The sequence below is a fragment of the Cydia amplana genome, chromosome 27 (assembly GCF_948474715.1).
Source record: "Cydia amplana chromosome 27, ilCydAmpl1.1, whole genome shotgun sequence".
Classification (NCBI taxonomy): Eukaryota; Metazoa; Arthropoda; class Insecta; order Lepidoptera; family Tortricidae; genus Cydia; species Cydia amplana.
This window is the reverse complement of record NC_086095.1, coordinates 6,915,344-6,930,452: the sequence shown is the minus strand read 5'-3', so window position 1 is coordinate 6,930,452 and position 15,109 is coordinate 6,915,344. Positions and strand designations below refer to the sequence as shown.

The 15,109-nt window shown below is 39.4% G+C and overlaps 1 protein-coding gene across 1 annotated transcript in view; it reads left to right on the top strand.

Annotated features, from left to right (window-relative positions):
* LOC134660433 (uncharacterized) overlaps positions 1-15,109 on the top strand; it is a 102,992-nt gene that overhangs the window by 58,442 nt on the left and 29,441 nt on the right. The window contains exons 26-30 of the mRNA XM_063516176.1: positions 3,880-3,932; positions 5,441-5,567; positions 7,826-7,912; positions 11,824-11,925; positions 13,217-13,357. Coding sequence (XP_063372246.1) covers positions 3,880-3,932; positions 5,441-5,567; positions 7,826-7,912; positions 11,824-11,925; positions 13,217-13,357 — 510 coding nt within the window. The remainder of the gene's footprint in view (positions 1-3,879; positions 3,933-5,440; positions 5,568-7,825; positions 7,913-11,823; positions 11,926-13,216; positions 13,358-15,109) is intronic.

The following is a 15,109-nucleotide window of genomic DNA, read 5'->3' as shown; positions in this document are numbered from 1 at the left end:
TTCAGTGATGGCTGAAGACACTTCCCGGTTAACACAGGGGTAACCAGGATAAGACGATGTTGAATCTTGTTAACCCGGTGTGAAACCGGTTAATGGAATAAGTTTTTATAATTGAGAAGCTAGGGCTCAAATCCATATAATTATATGTATGTAACATATAAATATTTTGTAAAACTGAGTAGGTACAATGACCGTGCCTTCTGCTTTTCCTAGAACTTTAATACCTTGAATTTCATTTCAAATGGAAGGAAAGCACAGATAAAATGTTTTTTATAACCATGAAAATGTGAAAGCATCTATGTAGAAAAACATCTGGGTTAATTAATTACTTCACTAGGGTAAGTATATGTATAGCGTTCACATATTTCATCTGCACGACTATTAATAACTCGATCAGAGGAGTTCCAGAATGTTGCAACACATTTCAAAATATTCATTGTTTAATTTATATTAAATCTCCGAGATCTTGATACTCGAGGTAAGCCAGTGCTGTCAAACTGGTTTAACTTGACAGACAATCAGACGTACTCATTTGAGTAACCACTGTTGAATTGAAACTCGTATGACAATCTCAGATTGATTTCTAATACCTATAGGATTCTCACTTGCATATTTGGCAGGTTTTTATCAGCAAAATCGAATAGTTTATCATCTCTCACTCATCTTATGCTAAATGATCCTAGACATTAACATACTGTATTTCATTTCACCTAGTCGGTTTTTAATTAGTTGAGATAGCTGTATTATCTTCTTTCAGTAGTATCTCACACTGATAAATCTGAAAGGAATGTCTTTGAACATAAAGACGATCGACAATCGACATATTACTGAAGAGATAAGTTGACAATGACAACCCATGGATTTGACAGTGACAGCGACGTTCCGTTCGCGCTCCGATTATTCTGAAGCAATTCTTAGAGCTGCGTCAAACTTGGCAATTTTTCTCTTCTTGCATTCTTCAAATTCAAATGCGTAATATTTAGCCATCAATTTATATTACACTAGGTGATATTTATTGGCATTATATTTCTTTAAAATATATTAAATTCAGTATTTAGCTCTTTAAACATACATGTGTATGCCATATTCATTTAGCCAAACTTATAGCTATACAAACAACCCATTTATATGAACAAAGTTATAAACTTATAAAAATGTAACCAGTTTATAAAATATTGGGTAAATAAATAATCTAGATATTAGCCAGCTTTCTGAGGTATTTAGGTGCTAGTTCCATTTGATTATGACTCCATATATCTTGTATAGGTACATACATAGTATAAGAAACATTTATTGTAAGGAGTTTCAACAATGGATATAGTGTGACCTCTAGACCTTATACACTTCATGAAAGGTCCGATACATATAGCTAGAGAGATATCTATATATAATCACATAATAGTCTAATGACAGGAATTAAAATTGAAATTTCATATTTCCATATGAAACACAGATGTTTCCCAAATTCAAGAATCAGGTAAAAACAACTTGGAGCTAGTGCCATGTAACAATTTGTGTTATTAGTTTTATGGCAGTTCCAATTTCTTGTTGTATTAAAACTGCTTAGATGCAATAATTTTTCTTGTCTTAGCAATATATCTGTATTTATTTCCCATAGGGTTTTGTACAGAAAATATTTTAACGAAATATTGAGCTGTATGAAATGTAGGTACCTACATTAAGAACATCATAGGCATATATTATTTTGTACACACAGCATATATCAAAGTCACATATTTTTCCAGTACTTGACTGTTAATTTTACAGAAATATCCATTTTTCGGAATACCTGTAAATACTGGCACAGATAAGATAGGAGTTTTGTATGAGATGTCCTGGACAGAATCCTTGCAAGTATGATGACATTGCTATGAAAAAAGGTATATAATTTAATTAAACCAGGGCTTTTATAAAAAATTGTTCTAAGTGAACACAGGCTGTTGTGTTGGTGCTGTCGCTGGGACTAGGTGCGACCTTGTGCCTGCAGAGAGGATAGTGTTGCTCCGCTTCCTTATTGCTGCTTTTATCCAGGCCGTGCTGTCGCTGGGACTAGGAGCGACCTTGTGCCTGCAGAGAGGATAGTGTTGCTCCGCTTCCTTATTGCTGCTTTTGACCAGGCTATTTTGTATGTTGCTAGTAAGTAGTAAATACTTTATTGTATGAAACAAAGATAAGTAACATCAAAAACATACATTGTAAAAATATGATTGGTAGTTGAGCCCTGTAAGATTAAATTTCTTAGGACTTACAATAATTTATAATTAGTTATTCTTGCTAGCACACCTTATCACATACATCACTTGTCAACAGCATGTTTAAAAGATTTTTTAAAACATCTTATGCCATTTATTGGGATTCATTATTGAACAGCTACCTTAGCTAAGATTGTTAATGATGACAATCGCACAAAAATGAGCAGTCACTTATGGTTCTGTTACAGTGCACAATTGTATTGAGAGCTAAATCATCACAGTTAGAGAACAGGTTGATTTTGTTTAATTTCAATACTTAGCCTTGTTCCCTACTGACAAGCATCTCGCCAGCCGCAGCGTAATTCTCTGGGTTCACCTCGGAGCACCAATAATTATTTACAGCGCGGAGTATTTTGTAATGTCCTTAATTATATATCTGCGAACAAACAACAGCAAAGTCCTAGAAGGGTTAATCCCATAATATTCGAATTTCAGGTGCCTTTATCCACAAGGTCAAGATTTGCTCGCTCGCTTAGTACTTCGCTTGCTTGAATTAGAATAAGTACCTACTTAAATTCAGCTACTTGAAAATGAGTATATATCAAGAGACGGCCTAGTATTGGCATACCACATGATTAACTCATTTGGTTAAGAGCTGTGTCTAGAGTGTAACACGCCACAAAACCCAGTAGGTAAGTTTATCTAACAAGACTTGTAGGTGGCTTATGGTCCACTACCTATTTGCAGGTAGGACATGAGCAATGTCTCAGTGCTGTTGGCAAGGAATATGTGACAATATCCCATGGCTACTGGCAGTGAACGCACCTAGTGTAGTACGCCAAGGTTGCCAAGTGCGAATATCAAACAGAGATGTCTAAATTAACACTCCAAAATGATTAGCACAGCCATTTTATGCATTTAGAAACAGATACGCCTAGAATAGCGTTCCAGAATGCATGTGTACAGCACAACCACCATACAGTCAGCAACCAGAGTTGGCTAGTTATAAAACTCCAAAACCACATCACCAACACTAAATAGAAATAACAAATTAGCATTTGGTACTACCACTCTATTACTTACCATTTATGTTCCTTTTTGGAATGTTACATGTTTTAAAAAAGTAACTATTCGAATGCTGGCATTCGATGCTAATTCAGAGAGCGAGGCTTACTGTGGATACCGAGCGAGATCTAGTTCTCGACGCCGCTGGCGGAGATAGGAATCTTGATGATATAGAATTACAGACCTAGAATAGGCCCAAGATCGTGATCTCGATATGTACCGCGTCCGCGCATAGCGGCCCATGGCGACGAGAGGTCGCATTCAGCCTTGATCGCGTACGTTCTTGTATCTTCTTCTCCAATCTTCTTATTCTTCCAATTTACAATTGGGTCACTTTTTATCCTATTTTCCACGTATTTTAAGGAATTTCTTGTCCTTTTATAAACAAAAAGACTTTTTATTTTAGGACACGTAATGGCCGTCGGCTGCATGAAAACGACAATGACGTTTGACAGAAGCGTCACGCGTGGGTTGCGTGACGTGCGTTCGGAAGTCTGAATTTGAGAAAAACTTTCTCTCTCTAAATAGCATGGCCGAAGGCGGCATGATGCGCCTACTACAAGTTATATTATCATTGAAGAAGTTTGTGCAGCGTAATAATAATGATGCTTTATATTTACAGAGATTAAAGACCTGATGACCAAGATGTGGAACGACCAGTCGAAACCAACACAGGTACCAATTTGTAAACCTTTTTACATTTTTAACTAACAATTAGTGACCTTTTGCGCCAAGTTAATGTCTACTTACAAGTTCATCATCATCATCTTCCTCGCGTTGTCCCGGCATTTTGCCACGGCTCAAGGGAGCCTGGGGTCCGCTTGGCAACTGATCCCAGGAATTGGCGTAAGCATTAGTTTTTACGAAAGCGACTGCCATCTGACCTTCCAACCCAGACACCCTTCCTACCCCTTCTACCCTTGTCTACTTACAAGTTGTTAAGAGCCAACAGGAGTGGTCATTTCTCCATACAAACGTACTCGACTGTTTCCTCCGTGGGTTTTAAAGCTAGAGCAATGATTTTTTCAACAAAGATTAATATTGTCAATATCTGTGTCGGACCGTTTTGCTTTTTTTGATATTTTTGTTTTTTAAGGCGCTAGAGCCCTTCAAAAATGGCCAAAATGGCCTAATTGACTATGCCGCAATGAGAGGCGTGCTATTCAAAACTGACATCAATTAGTCAGAAAAGCAAAACGGTCCGACACAGATAATGTCATAATCATTTAGATTTGCAAATTTGGTTACGATTGGTTAAGTTTTAGAGGAGGAAACAGTCGAGTACGAAACCTGGATTTTTGATTTTTTTACGCAGGATTTTTCGCCTTGTCCTTATCGCACTAGTTTTAGGAGCCGCTTCCGTTAGGGAGACGGGTATATTTACCTAAAATATTTAAATCTTAGCTCCTGTTGGCTCTTAATGTGTAATAAATTGCTATACAAAATCAGCAATGCGTTACGTGACCCTTACCTACATAGACACCTAGAGTAATTGGTGAAGTGATTATTTCAAAGCGTTCAACTCCCATCGCGTTCGATATTTTTTTCAAAATTTTGTTGTTTTGTAATAACAAGTTCTAAGTAGCAATTTTAATGTGTCCTTTTGTATTACTTAGTACTTTTCTGTGTTTGTAAATCTATTGTAGCTCTTAGCATAGAGAAAAAAATACATAGATTGCTCACTCCATACATCAGTTTTAGTACCAAAAAGACTATTAGCATCTAGCATCGAGTAGCGGAACTATCAGTACTGCTACTTGACAATAGATGTAGCACCGACCGGAAAGTCTTATGCTGTTGAGATAAGACTTTCCGGTCGGTGCTACATCTATTGTCAAGTAGCAGTACTGATAGTTCCGCTACTCGATGCTAGATGTAGACACTGAAATTAATAGTCTAACTGATGTATGGAGTGAGCACTCTTGTATGTATGTATGTATGTATGTCACTTTATTGCACATAAACAGGTTTACATAAAACGGACAAAAACAAAACAAAAATAAGAATGTTATGTACAAAGGCGCACTTATCCCTAAAAGGGATCTCTTCCAGCTAACCTTTGAGAACCTTTTTTAACCTTTTTTTTTGTCTTACTATGTTTCTCTATGCTCTTAGACATGTTTATAGCTGTTGGTTTTCCATGTATGTAATAAAAATATCATAAATTATAAATATTTTTTTAGACCGCGTTACTCCTCGGCGACTACCACCAACTTGGAGTGTGGTGGTCGGCCGGTGGTCAAGTGGTCGCCTTCGACCCTGCCCCAACCATGCCCCGTCTTATGTTGACCGAACACCGAATACAGAAGGGTAAGCATTAAGCCTGTGGGTCAAGTGTACGCAGAGATCTCTCAATGCCTTACGCATTCAGTATAATAACGGGTTCAGGGTGTTGTTGGGGTTGCCTCGATTTTGCAGCGCGTCGGGGATGTTTGCCGAAGCTCGTGTGGATGGCTTCCAAGCCATAATGCGCAAGAGAGTGGCCTCCCTGATGCGCCGTGCTAGGGACAGCCCCAGCAGCCTTCTGAACACTGTTATTGACAATTTACAGTGTCCAATAGTGCTCAAATGGAACGATATGCACATGGACCATAATAGAGGTGCTGTTAGGCTAATTTAGTTATTTAAGAAATAGTTTTAGTTTAATTTAATTTGTAATGTATGGATCTTGTTATCTGAATTAAATATATATAAATTATAATCCATCTTGTTCAAGGCTGGCTTGTAACCAAAAAAAGAATAAAAAAACTATAGCTAGAAATTGAATTTTTAATTTCTTACGCACTGAAAGAGGGTTATTCTAAAAGGTGTTGTTCTAAAAGGTGTGCAGAAAATGACGCGTTTCTGAACTAGAGCATTTTATTAACTTAGTACGATTTTTTTTACCACAAGCAATTGAAATTTGGGTTTAAATGGATTTGTTATACAATTTCCATTCTGATATTTAACTCCCCATTCCATAAATAATTATACTTTTGCCTAAATTGTTAATTAAAAACGTACCCACAAGAAATACGATAAAAATGTGTTACTTAGTCATGTTTAAAAAAAAACACATGCATTTTACTTTCCTCGTATTCGAAATGGAGAGTAGAGTTATTAATTCGGGTGAAAGTAATAGGGCTGCCAACTCTAAATTCGCCGAACACGGACATAGACTTAAAAAACCCGGACATTTGGCGTAAATCGCATTTTTCCCCGTTGCTTTTTCATTCTAAAAAGTGTCCACTTCGGACACTTTTTAAATACCTCCCTAGACGGTCCCCGGATGGTCTCTAAACTAGGAGAAATCCGGGGAAACCCGGTCGGATGGCAGCCCTAGGTGAAAGGCATCTTTTCATCCCAGGGTTAACAATCTAATGCCTACTTATCCTTACCGATGGACAGTAACTGTTAACAGTGCGAGCGATGGTACCTTCGTTGTGGTTGGTCATTTAATAATTATATTTTGGAATTGACTTATATCTCAGGACGGGCCTTATGTGCACTAAAAATGGTACTAGTTCAGTGGTGTCACTCACGAATTCGTGCAATCTAATGCAACTAGTTGCGATTAGGGGTCACAAACTCGGTTTCACCGAAATCGAAAAAGCCGGAAAAACCGGGTTTTCAGCCAAATGCCAAAACCGGGTTTTGACTTTGATAAAACCGGCTTTTTCGAGGTTTTAGATTTTACAGTTTTATAAACATAGCTTTTTAATTATTTAGATAAGTAACAATTACTTCAGAGTTTGTTATTAAATTTAGAACAACACAATACATTATACGAAGTTCGTATACGTATTATATAAAAAACTGCTTACTATTTTCACTAAATATCCCTTAATTTCCTGTACTACGTAGTTTAAATAACATTTTAGTAGGAACGCTCGTTGATCTCTAGTTAAAAATGTTGATCGTAGTAATTATAACAAAGTTACTTACCTCGTTTAGCGAGTTGGGTATTATCAGCGGTGTGTGTTTCCTGAAGGAGGACCCCGTTGTCACGTAATATTTTGCTTAGGCATTCCGTTTCAGAATTGCTGACCATGAGCTTAAAAACTTTATTGATGGAATTTGATGGTCTTGGTAAAGATAGAGTAAATAGAAAAGTTGTGGAAGACTGAATAATAAAGCATTGATCCTAAAAATACTTGTTTATTTTTCAAATTATATGTAATATCGAAATCATCGTAAAAACCGGAAACCCGGTTTTGCTGTTGCACAAAAACCGAAAAACCGGTTTTCTAAAATACGCACGGTTTTGTGACCCCTAGTTGCGATCAATCGCGCGGCCGCGCGCGCTTGATGCGAACTCATCAACCAATCGCGTTGCAGCGTTTTCACACCGCTGTACTGGCCCCATTCTTGCTCCATTCTTTTTGCCCGTAAGGCTAGTTCTGAGATATACCTACCTATATATGTTAGGGCCACTTGCACCATTCACTAACACGGGGTTAACCGGTTAAACCTGGAGGTACCATGGTTACTAGTACAATATGACTCGGAGTTAACGGTTTAACCGCTTAACTCCGGGTTAGTGGGATGGTGCAAGTGGCGCTTAATGTATTTTGTCATATGGTGTGCAGGTGATGAGATCCGTCTCCAGCGCATCAAGGATGAGATGGTTGGTGAAGGAGGCGGCGGGGGTGACGAGGATGAGGAAGCGGGAGGTGGTGAGTCTATTTTTAAGAGCCAACAGGAGTGGTCATTTCTCCATACAACCGTACTCGACTGTTTCCTCCGTGGGTTTTGAAGCTAGAGTAATGATTTTTTCAACACAGATTAATATTGTCAATATCTGTGTCGGACCGTTTTGCTTTTTTTGATATTTTTGTTTTTTAAGGCGCTAGAGCCCTTCAAAAATGGCCAAAATGGCCTAATTGACTATGCCGCAATGAGAGGCGTGCTATTCAAAACTGATATCAATTAGTCAAAAAAGCAAAACGGTCCGACACAGATAATGTCATAATCATTTAGATTTCCAAATTTGGTTACGATTGGTTAAGTTTTGGAGGAGGAAACAGTCGAGTACGAAACCTCGATTTTTGAGATTTTTACGCAGGGTTTTTCGCCTTGTCCTTATCGCACTAGTTTTAGGAGCCGCTTCCGTTAGCGAGACGGGTATATTTACCTAAAATATTTAAATCTTAGCTCCTGTTGGCTCTTAAACATTTATCCCAGTAATAGTAAGATGTATCGACCACATACGGGCATGAATCTAGTATTTTAACTGGATCAGGCATGAGGGGTGGGGGGAAAAGACCGAACGGGATAGTCTTATGCATCTTTCAGTAGGAGTAACAGCGAAAGCGCTATTATTGTTTGTCCTTGTCACAGTCTCACATTTTTTAAATTCCCCACCGTAAGTTAGTATGGATTATGGTGGGCAACAAATAAGTTCGACCAATCATAGCGTCGCATTGCGTATGTTTTGTCCCTCACGGAGGCACGCGTATACCACTTCTATAGGATCCTACCTTCTATGCATAATACAGCCTAATATAATTTCAACTTTACGATAAGTTAAGGTTCGAACTAGACTGCATTTTAGTAAGAAATGAGATAAACGTAAATGAGATAAACGTAAATTGCGGCGATTGGCACTTTGGAACAGTCAGCAGCAGAAGTTGCTAAGCGGGCGAGGTGTTCAAAATTACCGACGCGCTCTTATTCTTTTAACAATAAAGTCGCGTCAGGATCATTTTGAACGCCTCGCCCGCTTAGCAACTATTGCTGCTGACTGAACAGTGGCGCCACACGTAAATTATTCTTTTTAAATTTCTAAGGAGTGAATGAAAAAAACTGCTATCTTTTATTGAGGTTAAAATATATTCTATAGTTCGTTTTTTTTAGCATTAGAAAGAACTTGAAAGAAGGTAAGCGATTTTGACGTGTCTTTTAATTGAAAAACACTTTTTAAAAATCAATAACTATTACTTATGAAAGCTGAAGACTATAAAAGATCGTATTAGATTCATAATTGTTACATATTTACCGTAACTTATTTTTAAAATGTGTTTTTCAATTAAAAGACACATCAAGATTGTTTACATTATTTCTAATGCTAAAAAAAACGAAGTATAGGTATGTAGGTAATTGTATGTTTATCGGCGAGAAATGTAAATATCAAATTAAAGTTGTCGATTCAGGCGGCCTGGCCAAGGTGACAATCGCTATCGAAAGCGAAACGCTTTGAGTCTCTCTATCGCTTCGCATATTAGTGTGACAGTGACGGTTGCGTTTAGTTCGCTACGGAGCGTTAGCGATTAGCATGTTACTTAAAACTTTCGCGTTTTGAACACATTAACTCACATTTATAGACGGGTCTAACGCGAAATTTATTCACATACCTACCTTTATTTACCGACGTTTCGACATAGTTTTCACTGATCATACTGGTGTTAGCCGCGACCATGACCAGTGAAACTTGTGTCGAAACGTCGGTAAATAAAGGTATGTGAATAAATTTCGCGTTAGAGTCTATAAATGTGAGTTAATATAGATTAGCATGTTGTCTACGGGGCCTGATTTCAAGGTGGCAGGCCCCTCCAACGAACACGGTGCCTATAGGAAACAACCCAATCGACCTTATATTAACTCATCATCATCATATCAGCCTTTTATCGCCCACTGCTGAGCATAGGCCTCTCTTCGTGTACGCCACTTATCCCGGTCCTGAGCCAATCTCATCCAGAAGTGACCCGCAACCCTCCGAATATCGTCCACCCAACAACCCAACGGACGCCAGTCCTTTCGTCTGAAAGCGGCCACCACTCCGTTAACATTTTGGCCCTGCACCTGCCTGACAACGATACGAGGGGCGTTCAATAAAAAGTGAGAATGAGTATGTTATATACAACTTTTATTAAATGTTATTTTATTTTTCGACATAGTCACCTTTTAGCATAATACACTTAGTATATCTTTTTTCTAAACTTAATATTCCATTTCTAAACAAGGTTTTATCTTGAGTACTTAAAAAATCTTGTACTGCAGCGACTACCGCGTCGTCGTCTTCAAATTTCTTGCCTCTTAGGTATTTCTTCAATCTCGGAAATAGGTAGAAATCACTAGGGGCGAGGTCTGGTGAATACGGAGGATGCTTAAGGATATCGAACCCAGCATCACGTATTGCAGCCATTGCAACGGCGGACTTGTGTGCCGGTGCATTGTCCTGATGGAACAACACAATTTTCGAGAGTTTACCTCGCCGTTTTTCACGGATCTCATTGCGCAATGTTGCTATTTGTTTGGCATATAAAGAGCCCGTAATAGTGGCTCCATGCTCGAGATACTCAATCACTACGACCCCTTTACCATCCCAAAAAACAGAGCCCATGACCTTATCGGCAGATGGGCCCACCTTGAATTTCTTCGGAGTTGGAGATGATGGCCTTTTCCATGTCATAGACTGCAGTTTCGTTTCAGGGTCGTAATGATGGAGCCATGTTTCGTCCATTGTTATAAATCGCGCCAAAAAAAGTTCCCGGTCTTGCTGTATCAGGTCCAAAGCTTCTTGACAAATCTCGACTCTAGTTTGTTTTTGCGTGTCAGTAAGCATTCTGGGTACCCAACGCGCTGATACCTTTTTCATACCCAAGCGTTCATGTAAAATATTATGCACGCTCCCCGTTGAAATCTTTACATTTTCAGCAATAAAACGAACCGTGACACGACGATCCGCCAAAACTAAGTTTTCGACTTTTTTCACAATTTCTTCAGTTACTGCTGTAGTAGGGCGTCCGGAGCGGGGATCATCCATGGTCGATGTTCTTCCACGTCTAAATTCGGCGCACCAACGTGCAACTGTCGAATACGGAGGAGCATTAGACCTTAAAGTGTCCCGTAAATCTAAATTGACTTGGTCCGTAGAAAAATTTTTCAAACACAAGTATTTAATAACGGCGCGCAGTTCAATTTTCTCCATTTTCGCTAACGTACTCAACAGCATCGCAAAGAAATCGCCGTATTTTTTTTTTAAACAAAAAACAGTTAGTTTTTTTTTTCATGGCAATCAGCTAGGTAGATTAGCTTTACCGGCCAGTATTTACTTTCCTAATATTTAAAGAGTTTGCATGTCATTCTCATTATATATTGAACGCCCCTCGTATTACCTACTAAACATTATCTTATGTTATGTTTGTCAGAGGGCGAGCAGCAGCGACCTTATATTACCTACCTACTGTAAGATATAGTCAGTAAAACTCCATTATAACAAAATTATATTTATTATCAGTTACAATAATTAAACATTAAAATCAATCAATTGTACGTTCGCTCTCCACAATCTTCCGCCGATCTCCCATTGTTTTTCCATTCCTCAACTTTTTTCCATTTTAGTTTTTTAATTTTCAAGTTTCCCGCCAATGGGCAACGACCCGCCAATTTTCGAACCTATTCCGCCAACGCTGATATTAAATGTGTTCTAAATTGTCAAGTCGTCTGGACATTATTAGTAATAAATGAGTGTTTTGTATTTTAAATAAATTGCATATGCATGGAACTAAAGTGAACATTAAACGTGATATCAATTTTGAAACCTTACACTACTAAACCTTATCTTACCTTATGTTATGTTTGTCAGAGGGCGAGCAACAGCCGGAGCCGGAGCCGACGCCGGTGCCGCGCGAGGCCACGCCCGTGCTCATGGTGTTCGCCAGCCCTGCCGAGTTCATTGACAAACTCAGTAAGTACTTATCATATCTTATTTCTAAACCAGTGGTTCCTAACCTTTTCAGTCCGGTCACCCCTATGACTAACTAGGGAACCTGATTTTACCCCTCCTCCCAATGGTAATAAAAAATAAAACGTGTACGTTTGTTGTAAGTATTGTTATATTAGGTTAGCTTATTACCCCCGTAAAATACCAGTTTTACCCCCACGGGGGTAATTACCCCCAGGTTAGGAACCACTGTTCTAAACGCTTTCTTTCGTAACCTTCAAATTAAGGATGAACAGGCACCTTCTGGGCAGGCTCGCTCCATCGTAGGCCACGTCTTCGCCTCGGCTAGTCTGTGGCAATGAGTAAGCGCATTTATAATATAAAAAAAAAGTACATGGCCCGTGTCCTCACGTGCCCTCAATGTGCGCGGGGGTTCTATTCAATTCAATTCAATTCAAAATTTACTTTATTCATGTAGGCACTCATGTATGTAGCAACAAGCACTTATTAATAGTAATTAGGTATTACAGTTACATATCTTAATCTAACTAATTATCACCTCGAAGATAGGCTACGTCAGTCATCTTCGGGCGCACGAGCGCCGAGCTAACTAGGAGTCGAGGTGGTCGCCATGGCCGAAATCGGCCGGAAGGATCATCAAATCATATATTATATCATCACCTTCTTTATTATAAAACTAAGCTGTCGTGCGTCAAATTGAAATCAAAAATATTGACACAGACAACTAACACCTTTACCTAGTTGAGTTAATTAACAAAGTAAGGAGAAGTGAGCAATTAGGAGCAGGGAACTAGATAAGATAAGATAAAATAAAAGATAGTTTATTCAAGTAGGCATAATTACAATTAAGAACGTCAAATAAAGCTAGGTAGACCGGCTCCAACACTACACCTCTGTCCCGAGAAGATTTAAATCCCCCCTCAATTGGAGGAGGGTATCCCAATATGGGACCGGCAACAAACTGGAACAGGAAAAATGAATGCTAACTAATGAATGAATGTAAACAAAAGTCACTAGTACTTAAATTCATCATTCAGAGACAATTTCAATATGGCGGTTTGTTTACATAGTTAGCAAGTTCCATAGAATGACACTTTAGTTTAAAATCTGTATAGGTCTAGGAGTAGACATGTGCAAAAGTTCTACATAAAGTCAGGAGTAAAGAGTTAGCATGTCTGACTTTCATTATTAATTGCGACAAGTTCCGCAAATAAAATTCATTCATTAATTCATACTTTCATTCATTCATATATTCATTCATTCAAGTGGATTTCACGTTTTTTTTCCCTTTCAGCGCTCCAAGGCCCCCTGGACCGCAAGCAATGCCTGGGCCCCTACAAGTTGTACACCGTCAAGGTCATCAACGAATTGACCTCGGTGGTCAAAGACAAACGACCAGCCTCGAAAGGTGGCGAGGACGAGGGAGAGGGAGAAGGTATGTTTACTATGCCTGTCTCACTCTAACTATAGCCTAGCCCCATACACGCTTTACACCGTCAAGGTCATCAACGAAGTGACCTCGGTGGTCAAAGACAAACAACCAGCATCCAAAGGTGGCGAGGACGAGGGCGAGGGAGAAGGTATGATGTTTACTACATCTGTCTCACTCTCACTCTAACTATAACTTAGCCCCATACACGCTCTACACCGTCAAGGTCATCAACGAAGTGACCTCGGTGGTTAAAGACAAACGACCAGCCACGAAAGGTGGCGAGGACGAGGGAGAGGGAGAAGGTATGTTTATTATATCTGTCTCACTCTACATAGCCTAGCCCCATACACGCTCTACACCGTCAAGGTCATCAACAAAGTGACCTCGGTGCTCAAAGACAAACGACCAGCCACGAAAGGTGGCGAGGACGAGGGAGAGGGAGAAGGTATGTTTATTATATCAGTCTCACTCTACATAGCCTAGCCCCATACACGCTCTACACCGTCAAGGTCATCAACGAAGTGACCTCGGTGGTCAAAGACAATCGATCAGCCTCCAAAGGTGGCGAGGGAGAGGAAGAAGGTATGATGTTTACTACATCTGTCTCACTCTAACTATAGCCTAGCCCCATACACGCTCTACACCGTCAAGGTCATCAACGAAGTGACCTCGGTGCTCAAAGACAAATGACCAGCCACGAAAGGTGGCGAGGACGAGGGAGAGGGAGAAGGTATGTTTACTATGTCTGTCTCACTCTAACTATAGCCTAGCCCCATACACGCTCTACACCGTCAAGGTCATCAACGGAGTGACCTCGGTGGTCAAAGACAAACGACCAGCCACGAAAGGTGGCGAGGACGAGGGAGAGGGAGAAGGTATGATGTTTACTACATCTGTCTCACTCTAACTATAACCTGGCCCCATACACGCTCTACATCGTCAAGGTCATCAACGAAGTGACCTCGGTGGTCAAAGACAAACGACCAGCATCCAAAGGTGGCGAGGACGAGGAAGAGGAAGAAGGTATGATGTTTACTATGTCTGTCTCACTCTAACTATATCCTAGCCCCATACACGCTCTAGGTACACCGTCAAGGTCATCAACGAAGGAAGGACGAAGGGCGAAGGTAGAAATATAAATTATAATTGAATAGAATACAAAAGAATCTGACCCCTCACCTGTAGAAAGGCCCCTGTAGAAAGGGCCTGAGCAGTTTTGGAACCACAGTAATACAAGGATGAAGGTGAAATTCTGATGCTGGTCCGTGGGAACCCTTCCAAAGTTCGTGTATCTTACTGAATCTATAAGAGATATAATGTGAGATCAGCCACTAAACATATGTATGTTAAGAGCCAACAGGAGCTAAGATTTAAATATTTTAGGTAAATATACCCGTCTCGCTAACGGAAGCGGCTCCTAAAACTAGTGCGATAAGGACAAGGCGAAAAATCCTGCGTAAAAATATCAAAAATCGAGGTTTTGTACTCGACTGTTTTCTCCTCCAAAACTTAACCAATCGTAACCAAATTTGGAAATCTAAATGATTATGACATTATCTGTGTCGGACCGTTTTGATTTTTTGACTAATTGATGTCAGTTTTGAATAGCACGCCTCTCATTGCGGCATAGTCAATTAGGCCATTTTGGCCATTTTTGAAGGGCTCTAGCGCCTTAAAAAACAAAAATATCAAAAAAAGCAAAACGGTCCGACACAGATATTGACAATATTAATCTGTGTTGAAAAAATCATTGCT